We start from the raw sequence: 14,628 nt of genomic DNA, 5'->3' as shown, positions 1-14,628 counted from the left end.
TGTTGTTCGCGCATCACACACCCATTGAAGTCAATGGGTGCGTGAAAATCAATCGCAGCACACGGAAGCACTTCCGTGGTACGCGCGTAATTCGCGCGACAGCAGTAAAAAGTATGAATGAAAACAGAAAAGCACCACGTGCTTTTCTGTTTACAAACATACAAACGGAGTGTCATAATGATGGCGGCTGCGCGAAAATCACACAGCCACGCATCATACGGGGCTGACACGCGGGGCTGTTATGTACCTTTTGCGCGCACAAAACGACGTGTTTTTTGCGCAAGCAAAAGGCACACGCTGGTGTAATCCGGCCTAAGACAGTGTGCAGGGAGGGAGCGTCTGCCTGTAATCTGTAATTAGAGCAGGGAAGGACCATGTGACCATAGAGGGGCGTGGCAGTATGCAAATAGCTGAGGTGCTTTGGAGGAAGGGGGAGGATGCAACTGTCTCCTCAGATGCAGCCCATGGGTATAGTGGGTTACAAGACAGGAAACAGCCAGTAAGGGATGTAAACAAACAGCAAGGGATGTAAACAAACAGAAAAAGCAGCAGTGACGATGGAAATCAAACAGAAACTGGTTAGAAGTTTAATAGGGGGTATTAGGGAAGGCAAATCAAGGCTGGGGGACATTTTTTAGAATTTTTTTTTTCCCTGGACAACCCCTTTAAGGCCCCCTTCACATCATGTTGTTGCCCTAAGTTTATCGTGTACGCCATTAAATCTTCTAACGTACAGTATAAACAACGTAAACGATAATTCACAGCAGTGGCGTAGCTATAGGGGTCGCAGCGGTCGCAATTGCGACCGGGCCCCGAAGCCTGGGGGGCCCACGGCCCCCCCACCACATTTTCGGGAGGTTACTTATGTAAAAACGCTGCATAAGCAGCATTAAAGCTGGACAGATGCCGTTTTCTAAAGGACCTTTAATGACGTCATGCCCATGTGACCTGATTCGCCTTTGAGGAACAGAAGCCACGCCCACCGATCAGGTCCTTCTACCACAGTATAGCAGCAGCAGAGTCGGCAGAAGAGAAAGCACGTCCACCTCTCAGGTCCTGGTGAGCGCTTCCTTAACCCCCTCTCTCCCTGCATTGTCTCTTCTTTACTTGTCTCTCCTGACCCCAACTCCTGTAGGGTTTGTTAAGTTTTTTAATTCACCATGCGTTTTGCTGCGATTTTCGTAATTGCGGCAAAAATGGCGCGGTTTTGCCGCGATTTTCGTAATTGCGGCAAAAATGGCGCGGTTTTGCCGCGATTATGAAACTTGCAGCAAACCACACCATTCATATCACAAATTCGAAGATTGCTTAAAAGTAGTACAAGATGCATAAAAACATTAGGCTTAGGGCTTATTCAGACGAACGGGATATATTAGTCCGTGCAACGCGCGTGATTTTCATGCGCGTCGCACGGACCTATATTAGTCTATGGGGCCGTGCAGACAAGTGCGTGATTTTTACGCAGCGTCAATCCGCTGCGAAAAACTCACAACATGTCCGTTCTTTGTGCGTATTTCGCGCATCACGCACCCATTGAAGTCAATGGGTGCGTGAAAATCACGCGCACCACACGGAAGCACTTCCGTGGGACGCGCGTGATTCGCGCAACAGCAGTGAAAAGTATGAATGAAAACAGAAAAGCACCACGTGCTTTTCTGTTTACAAACATCCAAAAACGGAGTGTCATAATGATGGCCACTGGCCTAGCTATAGGGGTCGCAATTGCGACCGGGCCCCGAAGCCAGGGGGGCCCACAGCCCTCCGCACCACATCAATAAAAAGTTACTATAGTAACTCGGGCAGCGGGCCCCTGTTACTATAGTAACAGACTTTACTTGCCTTCCTGGTTCCGGATCGCAGCGGAGGTCCTGACGTCAAGTGCTGTGCACAGCGCATGACGTCACAGCATTATGCGCCGCGCACAACATCGAGAGGACAGAACTTCCGCCGCGGCTGAAGAGGAAGGTAAGATTAGTAGCCCTGACTGGCGGGGTCCGACTCCCGGGAACCGCCAATCAGCTGTTTTGAAGGGGCCGCAGCACTCGTACGAGAGCTGCTTCCCCTTCATTCCGTTCACACTGTGAATCGGTGTCGGCGATTCACAGTGTGAGCGAGTAGTGAAATGAAAGGGAAGCAGCTCTCGTACGAGTGCTGCGGCCCCTTCAAAACAGCTGATTGGCGGGTCCCGGGAGACGGACCCCGACACATCAGCTATTGATGGCCTATCCTGAGGATAGGCCATCAATGTTTAGGGACTGCACAACCCCTTTAAGCCTACGATGTAGCAGGCTTAGGGGGCCCATTAGACAGGATCACAGATTGTGTGATACTGTCTGCTGGGCCCTGTATCTAAGCCAATCACATGGTAGGCTTAGATAAATGGCCCATGCGTGATACTGTCTGCTGGGCCCTGTATATAAGCCTACCACACTGTAGGTTTAGATACAGGGCCCCAGCACACAGTAATCTTATACTGTATAAGATTACTGTCTGCTGGACCCTGTATCTAACCCTACCTTGTGGTAGGCTTAGATACAGGGTCCCACAGACAGTATCACACATGGGCCCTTTATCTAAGCCTAACACGTGTTGCTAATCGTTTTTTTTGTATGTTTTCTTACAGGTTCGGTCGTTGGACTACGCCGGATTCCAGGACTATTTCGATGACGGCTTTTTTTTTTTATTATCAATAAAATGGTTAATGAGGGTTGTGTGGTTTTTTTTTTTATTTCAATAAAATATTTTTTCTATGTCTTTGTGTTTTTTTTTAAAACTATATTACTGCCGCCTTAGTAATGGCCGCCGGCTGATTGACAGCATCCTTTGCTAAGGCGGAGCTTAGTGTTAGCCGATGCAGCGGCTAACACTAAGCCCTTTTATTACCCCGGTACCCACCGCCACCAGGGGTGCTGGGAAGAGCCGGGTACCATCAGTACTTGACCATCTGTAGTGATGGTCGGCCACTGGGGTGGCCTCAGACTGGTATTATCAGGAGGGGAAAGGCCAAAAACAGTGGCCCTTCCCACCCTGGTAATGCTTTATTGTATCTGGCTGGTTATGAAAAATGGGGGGGACCCCATGTCATTTAAAAAAAAAATTGGAAAGAACGATGTCGGGTCCCCCCCCAATTTTCATAACCAGCCAGATACAACATAGCAGCAGCAGGCAGCATTACCAGGGTGGTAGGCGCCACTGTTTTTGGCCTTCCCCAGCCTAATACTACCAGCCTGCGGCCGTCCCGGTGCCTGCCTGTCACTACAGATGGTCGGGTACTGGTTCGTACCTGGCTCTTCCCAGTACCCCTGGTGGCGGTGGGTACCGGGGTAATAATGGGGGTTAGTGTTGGCCTTTGCACCGGCTAACATTAAGCCCCGCCTTAGTAATGGTGGTTGTCAATTAGCCAGCGGCCATTACTAAGGCGGTGATAATAAAGTTTAAAAAGATACAAGCACATAGAAAAAAATATTTTATTGAAATAAAAAAATACAACCCTCATTAAACATTTTATTGAGAATAAAAAACCGCCGTCATTGAAGTCCTCGAATGCGAAGTCCAACAACCGAACCTGTAAAAAAACACAAACACACAAAAATAATCAGTAACACATAAAGAAGCAAAATTATTATTCTTAGCTTTCCTGGGTCCAGCGCTGGAGACACAATGTCAGCGAGCTGAGTCCTGTATCTAATCCAATCATGTGTGATACTGTCTGCTAGGGCCTGTATCTAATCCTATCATGTGTGATACTGTCTGCTGGGCCCTATATCTAATCCAATCATGTGTGATACTGTCTGCTGAGCCACTGTATCTAATCCTATCATGTGTGATACTGTCTGCTGAGCCACTATCTAATCCTATCATGTGTGATACTGTCTGCTGAGCCACTGTATCTAATCCTATCATGTGTGATACTGTCTGCGGAGCTGTGTATCTAATCCGATCATGTGTGATACTGTCTGCTGGGCCACTGCATCTAATCCTATCATGTGTGATACTGTCTGCTCAGCCACTGTATCTAATCCTATCATGTGTGATACTGTCTGCTGAGCCACTGTATCTAATCCTATCCATAGTTTATAGGGTCGTAGTGCTATAAATATGCTATGCTGTCTCCTATACACACATTTTTTTTGGGTGGACACATATGTATTGGGGCTATTTCCCCTGACATTTTAAGTCCTTAGTGACGCCCCGGCTGCTAGTGCTGCATTGTTGGGTCACTTAGGAGACCCAGCGATGCAACTGAAAGCTGCGGACCGTCGGCCATGAGAAGTTTGCAGGGGGGGGGGGGGGGGCCCAATAAGAACTTTTGCATCGGGGCCCATGAGCCTTTAGCTACGCCCCTGATTCACAGGGCTCCATTACGTCCTTTTAGCCTCAGTCGGGCTGGTAGACGTCGGTTTACCTTATTTTTGAAGGATGGAATAGCGGAGTAGACTTTGTTATTCCAGAGTCCCCAGGCAGAGCATCACAAATGCTCTACCCATGGACTTTATCCCTGGGAAAGCTCCTTACATCACTGTCCATATATGTAAAGTGACGTCAGGGGATTTTCCAGGGCCGGAATCCCTGGCCAGAGAATTGCAGACGCTCCGGCAGTGTACTCAGACTTTGCAAAGCTTCGGACGTCACTTTTCGTATATGGACATCAGGAACAGCGCCATAGTCCCCGGGCAGAGCGCTAGTAGAAGGCTCCAGCCCTGTTTATGGACAGTGCCTTCAGTAGTTTCCCCTGGGCCATTCACTGGGCGACGTATCCCACTGTATACTATACAGTGGGATATGTTTTGGCTAAATAAATCAAAATCCAGATTATTAACCAGTCACTGCCTGCTTCATGGTTTCCTTCACTGTAATTGACACCAGCACGAAAATCATTTAATTCGTATAATGTACAAACGTGAGTGCCACACTTTCCGTTGCCCACCCTCGGTAATGGAGGGGGGCCCAGAAATTCCTGATGGCTGCCCTGATCATAGTTATCTATGACGCTAGGTGTCACTGCCTCGCTGCGGGACCACTTCCCCAGTACTGTAATCATGTTTTCAGTACGGGACAGTAGTTCCACGGAGAGGCAATCACACCTAGCGTCATAGATAAATATGATGCCAGAAATATGATATGATAGATAAATATGATGCCAGAAGCCCGGCTCCCTGCAATGTGTTCGTTCCGGGAAATGCAGCCGACGTACGGACCGTATATCACGGACTGAACACGCTCGTGTGTGAGGCTCCTAATAGACAGGAGGCCTAAAAATCCACTGGGTGCTCCTTTGCATCTGAGGCCTGTGTTTCAGTCCATTAGTAAACTGGGGCCACATGTGGGATATTTCCTAAAACTGCAGAACCTGGGCAATAAATATTGAGTTGTATTTCTCTGGTAAAGCCTTCTGTGATACAGAAAAAATAGTATTATAAATAAATTATGTATTATAAATATATTTCGGCAAATAAAATTAATTTAATCTCTTATTTGCTTTAATTTCTCTGGAAAGCCTAAAAGGGCTAAGAAACTTTCTAAATCCTGTTTTGAATACTTTGAGGGGTGCCGTTTTTAAAATGAGGGACTCCTAGCATCGTACATAACTATGATGCTAGGAGCCCGGCTCCCTTCACTGAGTTCGGTCCGGGACTTCCGGCCGAAATACGTCCGTCCATTCCGGACGTTAATGTGCTCGTGTGAACCCAGCCTTAGCCTGAAGACAGGCTCACATAGATGTACTATTTGAGCCAACTTCAGTGTAATGTGGAGCACCCATCACAGCCGCAGGTGCACAGCACTCTATGTCTCTATGACATATCAAAAGTTTGCTGAATGTGCAGTTAGTTTTAAAAAAAAAAATTCACCTCACAGGGATTCATACAGCTCCCATTGCAACCAATAATAAAACAGTATGCAGTGATCATCCCCTCAATATTCTTTTTATGAACTGATCAGGTGGAGGTTTTTGGATGCTAGAACCCCCCCCCCCCCCCCCACGCATACACACCTTACCTTAGTCAAGATCTAGACTATTTCGTATTGTGACACACGAATGACACTCGCATGGAATTACAGGTCACGCCACTATTAAATTATATTTCAATTATATTTAGTCAAAGAGATGCGATTAAACCTATGATCAAAAATTAGGTAGGTGAATATTTGATGTAGTGCATGAAAGTTCTGTCTAACTTGCATATTTGGGACTTTTTCCTCCCCTCTGCTGGTTTCTGTAAATATACATTTTCTCTTTCCATGCATGCGGAGTGGACAGGCTCTTCCTGATGTGATACACGAGTTGTGCTGTGTACTATGAACTCATATCAAATGTCTACAACTATTCCTGCTGCTACAATGCCCCTCATTCTGTTTCACTGAAACACTGAGTCAAAAGCTGCAGCTACACCCCCCTCCTCCCCCTCCTCTAATTACTGTACTCTGCATTGATTTTTTTGGGGGATGCCGTAACTTTTTTTTTAGGAAGTCATCCGGATTCTTTACCATGAGAAAATGTTCACAAGCTGCAATTATCAATCTCTTTATTAGAAGCTTGAATTACATTCATTTCAAGAGTTATGTACCTGATTTATTGAAGAGAAAGAACTCCAGTAGCTTTGATTCAGGATTTTTTTCTAAATCAGACGTCTATAGATGTCTATAGATATTGAAAATGTGCTTTGTCCACATTACGCAGAAGACGGTTGTAGTTAGGCTGGGTTCACACGAGCATGTTCGGTCCGTAATGGACGGAACGTATTTTGGCCACAAGTCCCGGACTGAACACACTGCAGGGAGCCGGGCTCCTAGCATCATAGTTATGTATGACACTAGGAGTCCCTGCCTCTCCGTGGAACTACTGTCCTGTACTGAAAACATGATTACAGTACGGGACAGTAGTCTTGCAGCGAGGCAGGGACTCCTAGCATCGTACATAACTATGATGCTAGGAGCCCGGCTCCCTGCAGTGTGTTCGGTACAGGACTTGCGGCCGAAATACGTTCCGTCCATTACGGACGTAATATACTCGAGTGAACCCAGCCTCAACTTCGGAGTCAAAACTTAAAAGGGTAATCCCATCTCAGATATTTATGCCATAAAGGTGTGATAGATGTGGGTCCCAGCACAGGGAACTACACCTATATGAAGATGGGGGTCCCCAACTCTGTCCCCGCCTGGTAAGATGGCCGCTGGCCACAGTATCTAGACAGGGAATCGGTGCAGATGTGGTCGTGGGTCTGGAAAAAGCAGAGCTCGCTATGTTACAATGTTTCTGTAACTCCTATAGAAGTAAATCAGAGTTATGGAAACACCGTAAATCACTGAGTTACACAGATTCCGTAACTCTTATTCACTTCTATGGGAATTATGGAATCAGCAAAGAACAGTAAGCTCGTCTGTCACTGTAATCCTGTCCAACTTGCCCTGGAGTCTCTCTCGTCTGGATGCAGCGGCCAGCAGCCATCTCACAAGACTGGGACAGGGTAGGGAGACCCCTGATCTCAAGATAGGTGGTGGTACCAGAGCTGGGACTGGCATCTAATCATACATTTATACCATATACTATGGATATGCCATAAACGTCAGAGATAGGAATACTCCTTTACACCTGTTTTCTAATCATAGACAACCCCTATAAGTAGGCACCCATTTGTAAAGATTATTTATATACTTATGGCAGAATTCCTTATTTTGTTCTTTCCACTATATAAGGGTTTGCCAGAAGTAAATGGGTTGTCCATTTTGCACCCCTTTCCTCTTACTTGTATTGCACCCTAGGCAGGCGCCTACCCCATTATTTATTTGTTATTTTGATTCCTACAATAACATTATAGTAAACTGTTGTAAAAAAACAGATTTCAGTTACTATGTATTTTATTTCTCTGATAATATTTATTGCATTGTAATGGTCTATTATTATGTACCATCATAATAGTGTTGTTGTTATTATTATTACAGTCAGAAGGTACCCGGCTACAAAGGGAGCTGCGTGCATATTTGGCTGCTATTAAAGGTAAGTTAGATCCAGGCAGAATTTCCAGTTTATGTTCACCTATGTACACTATTTTATATATAGAATGAATCTACACATGTAATACGGACACTAAAGTACAGCCATATAAAAGCCGTATGAAACTGACACTAAGGGTGGATTCACACGAACGTGTATTGTGTCCGTGCGGGCCGCGTGGTTTTCACGCGCCACGCACAGACCAATACAAGTCTATGGGGCAGTACAGACAGTCCGTGCTTTTTGCGCAGCGTTTGTCCGCTGCGCAAAAAGCGCGACATGGTCAATATCTCCGCGTATTTCGTGCATCACGCACCCATTGAAGTCAATGGGTGCGTGAAAACCACGCAGGTCGCACGGAAGCACTTCCGTGCGAACTGCCTGTTTCGCGCACCAGCTGTCAAAAGGATGAATGTAAACAGAAAAGCACCACGTGCTTTTCTGTTTACAAACATCCAAATGGAGTGTCTATGAGATGAGCGAACCCGGACAACCGAACCGAACTTCACCGAATTCGGCAAAAAAATTTCCGGTACGCGACGTCAGGAGATAGTCACTGTCCAGGGTGCTGAAAGAGTTAAACTGTTTCAGCACCCTGGACAGTGACTTCCGATCCCAATATACATGAACGTGTAAAAAAAAAAAAGAAGTTCTGACTTACCGATAACTCCCGGCTTCTTCCTCCAGTCTGACCTCCCAGGATGACAATTCAGTCCAAGTGACAGCTCCAGCCAATCACAGGCCAAGCACAGGCTGCAGCGGTCACATGGACTGCGGCGTCATCCAGGGAGGTGGGGCCCGATGTCAAGAGAGGCGCGTCACCAAGGACGCGTCACCAAGGCAACGGCCGGGAGGGAAGTTCTCGGTAAGTACGAACTTTTTCTTTTTTTTTAATAGGTTTCTCGATATTGTGATCGGCATTCACTGTCGAGGGTGCTGAAAGAGTTAACTGCCGATCAGTTAACTCTTTCAGCACCCTGGACAGTGACTGACGTCGACTAGACTCATCTCTATGATGGCGGCTGCGCGAAAATCACGCAGCCGCGCATCATACACGGATGACACACGGAGCTGTCAAGTGGTTTTTGCGCGCGCAAAACGCCGCGTTTTTTGCGCGCGCAAAAACGCAACGTTCGTCTGAATAAGCCCTAACAGCTACAATTTAGAAAACTCTCAGCTGTGAGAAGCATTCGGTCTTAACAGGTTTACAGTAAACAAAAACATTCACGTTTACTGACAGCAAACGATATCTTGAAAATGGTGAGGAATTAAAAAAAAAATACATTAGAAAGTTCAACATTGTTTTATTATACAATGATTACACTTTATTTACATTAAACTGAAAAACGTAAAGGCTACGTACACATTTTTATTATAAATTATTTATACTTTTTGAGATACAGCTGCTTTGTATCCTGTGCACAGAGCAGCTGCATCTAGCACTGAAACCTGTATCCGTCAGGTCAGCGGCACTGACAGGCTCAGTGACTGCGGGTCCTGCATGTCTCTAACACACAAAATTGAGCTGCTATCGATCATATCTAAGTTCATTACGCAGATGTGATCGATACCAGGTGGATCCTGCATGTATTAAGCAGCTGTATTAAAATATATATATGTATATATACACAATGGAAAAGCAGCAGCGGTCACAATGCAATTCCAAGATGGTCTCAGGTGCAAGCAGGTAATCCCAATCCAGGGGATATAGATCAACATTGAAGAAAGTCCCACAGCACTCCGTTAGTGAAAAAAATGGTGGTTTATTAAGCCAGCACAAGCTGCAACGTTTCCGTCCTGCTATAGGACCTTTATAAAGCATGCTTTGAATGCCTTCAGGAGAATACTGGCATCACTTAGGGCAATAGTATTTTGCTTATTTAACCCCTTAATGACCAGCCTATTTTAAACCTTAACCCCTTCAGGACTGAGCCACTTTTGGACCAAATGACAGAGCCTCATTTTTTAAATCTGACGTGTGTTACTTTATGTGGTAATAACTCGGGAATGTTTTTACCTATCCAAGCGATTCTGAGATTGTTTTCTCGTGACATATTGTACTTTATGTTAGCGAAAAAATTTGGTCGATATATTCTATATTTTTGTGTGAAAAACACCAAAATTTAGAGAAAATGTGCAAAAAATTAGCATTTTCTAAATTCAAATGTATCTGCTTGTAAGACAGATGGTTATACCACACAAAATAGTTACTAGCTAACTTTTCCAATATGTCTACTTTAGATTGGCATCATTTTTTGAACATGCTTTTATTTTTCTAGGATGTTACAAGGCTTATAAGTTTAGCAGCAATTTCTCACATTTTCAAGAAAATGTCAAAAACCCATTTTTTTAGGGAACAGTTTGGTTGTCAAGTGGCTTTGAGGGCCTTATATATTAGAAACCCCCACAAATCACCCCACTTTAAAAACTGCACCCCTCAAAGTATTCAAAGCAGCATTCATAAAGTTTTTTTTAACCCTTTAGGCGTTTCACAGGAATTAAAGCAAAGTAGCGGGGAAATTTACAAATTTCATTTTTTTTGCAGAAATTCCATTTTAATCCATTTTTCCTGTAATACTGAAGGTTTTTACCGGAGAAGCACAACTGAATATTTATTGCCCTGATTCTGCAGTGTTTAGAAATATTCCACATGTGGCCCTAGTGCGCTACTGGACTGAAATATCGGCCTCAGAAGCAAAGGAGTACATAGAGGATTTTAGGGCCTTCCTTTTCTTAGATTATATTTCAGGCACCATGTCAGGTTAGAAGAGGTCTTGTGGTGCCGAAACAAAGGAAACACCCCAAAAAATACCCCATTTTGGAAACTACACGCCTTGAGGAATTCATCTAGGGGTGTGGTGAGCATTTTGACCCCACAGGTGTTTCATAGATTTCATTAGAATTGGGCAGTGAAAATGAAAAATGACATTATTTTCCAATACCATGTAGCTTTACCTCAAAATTTTAAATTTTTTTCAACAAATAAATGATGAAAAGCACCCCAACATTTGTAAAGCAACTTCTCCAGAGTACGGAAATACCCAACATGTGGTCATAAACAGCTGTTTGGGGAAGCGTCAGGACTCGGAAGGGAAGGCACGCCATTTAGCTTTTGGAGCGCTGATTTTGCTGGATTAACTTCTCTGCACCATGTCGCATTTGTAAAGCTCCTAAGGTACCAGTACAGTGGAAACCCCCCAAAAGTGACTCCATTTAGGAAACTATACCCCTTGAGGAATTCATCTAGGGGTGTAATTAGCATTTTGACCCCACAGGTGTTTCATAGATTTCATTAGAATTGGGCAGTGAAATTGAAAAATTACATTATTTTCCAATAAGATGTATCTTTACCTCAAAATTTTTATTTTTTTCAACAAATAAATGATGAAAAGCACCCCAACATTTGTAAAGCAACTTCTCCAGAGTACGGAAATACCCAACATGTGGTCATAAACGGCTGTTTGGGGAAGCGGCAGGACTCAGAAGGGAAGGCACGCCATTTAGATTTTGAAGTACAGATTTTGCTGGTTTGATTTCTCGGCACCATGTCGCATTTGTAAAGCTCCTAGGGTACCAGAACAGTGGGAACCCCATAAAAGTGATTCCATTTAGGAAACTACACCCCTTGGGCAGTAAACATGAAAAATTTCATTTTTTTTCCACTAAGACGTAGCTTTAGGTAAAAATGTTTCATTTTCTCATCAAATAAAGGAGAAAAATCACCGTAACATTTGTAAAGCAACTTCTCCAGAGTACGGAAATACCCCATATGTGGTAATAAAGTACTGTATGAATATACATCAGGGCTCAGAAGGGAAGGAGCGCCATTTGGCTTTTGGAGAGCAGATTTTGCTGGATTGGTTTTTCTGAGCCATGTCGCTTTTGCAAAGCCCCTTAGGTAGCAGTACAGTGGAAGCTACCCAAAAGTGACTCCATTTGGCAAACTACACCCATTGAGGAACTCATCTAGGGGTGTAGTGAGCATTTTGACACCACAGGTGTCTCATAGATTTTATTAGAAATGGGCAGTGAAAATGAAAAATTACATTATTTTCCAATAAGACGTAGCATTAGTTAAAAAAATTTCATTTTCTCAACAAATAAAGGAGAAAAAGCACCATAACATTTGTAAAGCAACTTCTTCAGAGTAGGGAAATACCCCACACGTGGTCATAAACTGCTATTTGGACACACAGCAAGGCTCTAAAGGGAAGGAGCGCCATTTAGTATTTGGAGTGGAGATTTTATAAGATTTGTTTTTTGACACCATGTTGCATTGAGCTATAGTACCAGTACAGTGGTACCCCCGATAAATTACCCCATTTTGGAAACTAGATCCCTCAAAGAATTGATCTAGGGGTGTAGTGAGCATTTTGACCGCACAAGTGTTTTGCAAAAATGAGTAAACAATAGATGTTGCAGATTGAAAATGGCTGTTTTCAACAAATATGCCATTTCAGTGCCCAATGTGTTGTGCCCAGTTTGTACCACCGTAGACACACATCCCATAAATTGTTAAGCGGGTTCTCCAGAATACCCCATATGTGGTCATAAATTGCTGTTTGGGTACACTGCCGCAGATTTTGCTTGGTGTATTAGTGGTATTTCAGCTTATAATGTGTGGGCATATGTGAGCTGGGCGGAGTACATCAAGGGTATATGTAAGCTGGGCGGAGTACATCAGGGTATATGTAAGCTGGGCGGAGTACATCAGGGTATATGTAAGCTGGGCGGAGTACATCAGGGTATATGTAAGCTGGGCGGAGTACATCAGGCTATATGTAAGATGGGCAGAGTACATCAGGGTATATGTAAACTGGGCGGAGTACATCAGGATATATGTAAACTGTGGAGTACATCAGGGTATATGTAATATGCGCAGGTACATCAGGCTATATGTAAGCTGTGCGGAGTACATCAGGGTATATGTAATATGTGCGGGTACATCAGGCTATATGTAAGCTGTGCGGAGTACATCAGGGTATATGTAATATGTGCAGGTACATCAGGATATATGTAAACTGTGGAGTACATCAGGGTATATGTAATATGCGCGGGTACATCAGGCTATATGTAAGCTGTGCGGGTACATCAGGGTGTATGTAATATGTGCGTGTACATCAGGCTATATGTAAGCTGTGCGTAGTACATCAGGGTATATGTAAGCTGGGTGGAGTACATCAGGGTATATGTAATATGCGCGGGTACATCAGGCTATATGTAAGCTGTGCGGGTACATCAGGGTGTATGTAATATGTGCGTGTACATCAGGCTATATGTAAGCTGTGCGTAGTACATCAAGGTATATGTAAGCTGTGCGGAGTACATCAGGGTATATGTAAGCTGGGCGGAGTACATCAGGGTATATGTAATATGTGCGGGTACATCAGGCTATATGTAAGCTGTGCGGAGTACATCAGGGTATATGTAATATGTGAGGAGTACATCAGGATATATGTAAGCTGGGCGGAGTGCAACAGGTCATAATAGGATGATGTAATAATGGGGAGAATGAATAATCCATGGATTCGTGTGGTACGCTTTGAACTAATCCTTTATACACAGGCCGGGTTTATTGGGTATTATACAGAATATCTGCACTCCAGTGTTGCCTTATATTTGACTTCTTCACCAGCCCTATAAGCCGCACAAGGCTCTAAAGTTTCCTCATCTCCGCTGCGTCTACGGGGTCCACCTGTGGGGTCCAGCAGATGACGATGTGGGGTATTTAGTGAAATTCTACTGGACCTAAAAATGAGTCTGGGCCGTCATTTAGAATCATTTTGCATCATTGCGTTTTGAGAGTCATAACGTGTTATTTTTCCGTTGACAGAGCTGTGTGAGGGCGCGTTTTTTGTGGAACGAGCTGTAATTTTTATTGGTTCCATTTTGGGGGACATTGCGATTTTTTTTTTATCACTATTTTTTCCATTTTTTGGGAGATGAGGAAACCCAAAAACAGCCATTCCAGCACATTTCTTTTTTGTTTTTTTTTCACAGTGTTCACCGTGCAGTATAAACAACATGTTAACTTTATTCTGCGGGGCAATACGATTACAGCAACACCAAATCTATATCATTTTTTTTACGTTTCACTACGTTCCCACAATAAAAATACTCTTTTCTAAAAAAATCATGTTTTTGTGTCGCCATTTTCTGACAGCCATAACTTTTATTTTTCCGTTGATATCGCTGCGGGACGGCTTGTTTTATGCGTGACGAACTGTAGTTTCTATTGGTAACATTTTGCGTTACTTGCAACTTTTTGATCACTTTTCATTAAAAAAAATTTGAGACAAGATGACCCAAAAATAAAATGCTGTCATTGTTTTTTATTTTGTAATAATTTGTAATAATTTTTTAAGAATTTGTAATAATTTTTTAATAATTTTTACGGTGTTCACTGTGCGGTAAAAATAATGTGATATTTTTATAGATCAGGCCGTTCCGAACGCGGCGATACCTATTATGTATAGTTTTTTTTTCATATTTTCATTTTTTTTCTAATAATAAAGGAGTTGATCAGGGAAACAGGGCAAGTGTTGTTTTTATTATTTATTTATTATTTATTAACTTTTATTTATTTATTTTTCTTTCACATTTTTTTTCACATTTTTTACTTTTTCTTTTACACT

The 14,628-nt window shown here is 43.5% G+C and overlaps 1 protein-coding gene across 1 annotated transcript in view; it reads left to right on the top strand.

Annotated features, from left to right (window-relative positions):
* Positions 1-14,628, top strand: part of AMPH (amphiphysin) — a 241,956-nt gene that overhangs the window by 98,027 nt on the left and 129,301 nt on the right. Inside the window, exon 3 of the mRNA XM_075826928.1 lies at positions 7,942-7,996. Coding sequence (XP_075683043.1) covers positions 7,942-7,996 — 55 coding nt within the window. The remainder of the gene's footprint in view (positions 1-7,941; positions 7,997-14,628) is intronic.

Source organism: Rhinoderma darwinii, chromosome 5 (assembly GCF_050947455.1).
Source record: "Rhinoderma darwinii isolate aRhiDar2 chromosome 5, aRhiDar2.hap1, whole genome shotgun sequence".
Lineage (NCBI taxonomy): Eukaryota > Metazoa > Chordata > Amphibia > Anura > Rhinodermatidae > Rhinoderma > Rhinoderma darwinii.
The sequence above is the reverse complement of the archived record's forward strand: the minus strand, read 5'-3'. Positions and strand labels throughout refer to the sequence as shown.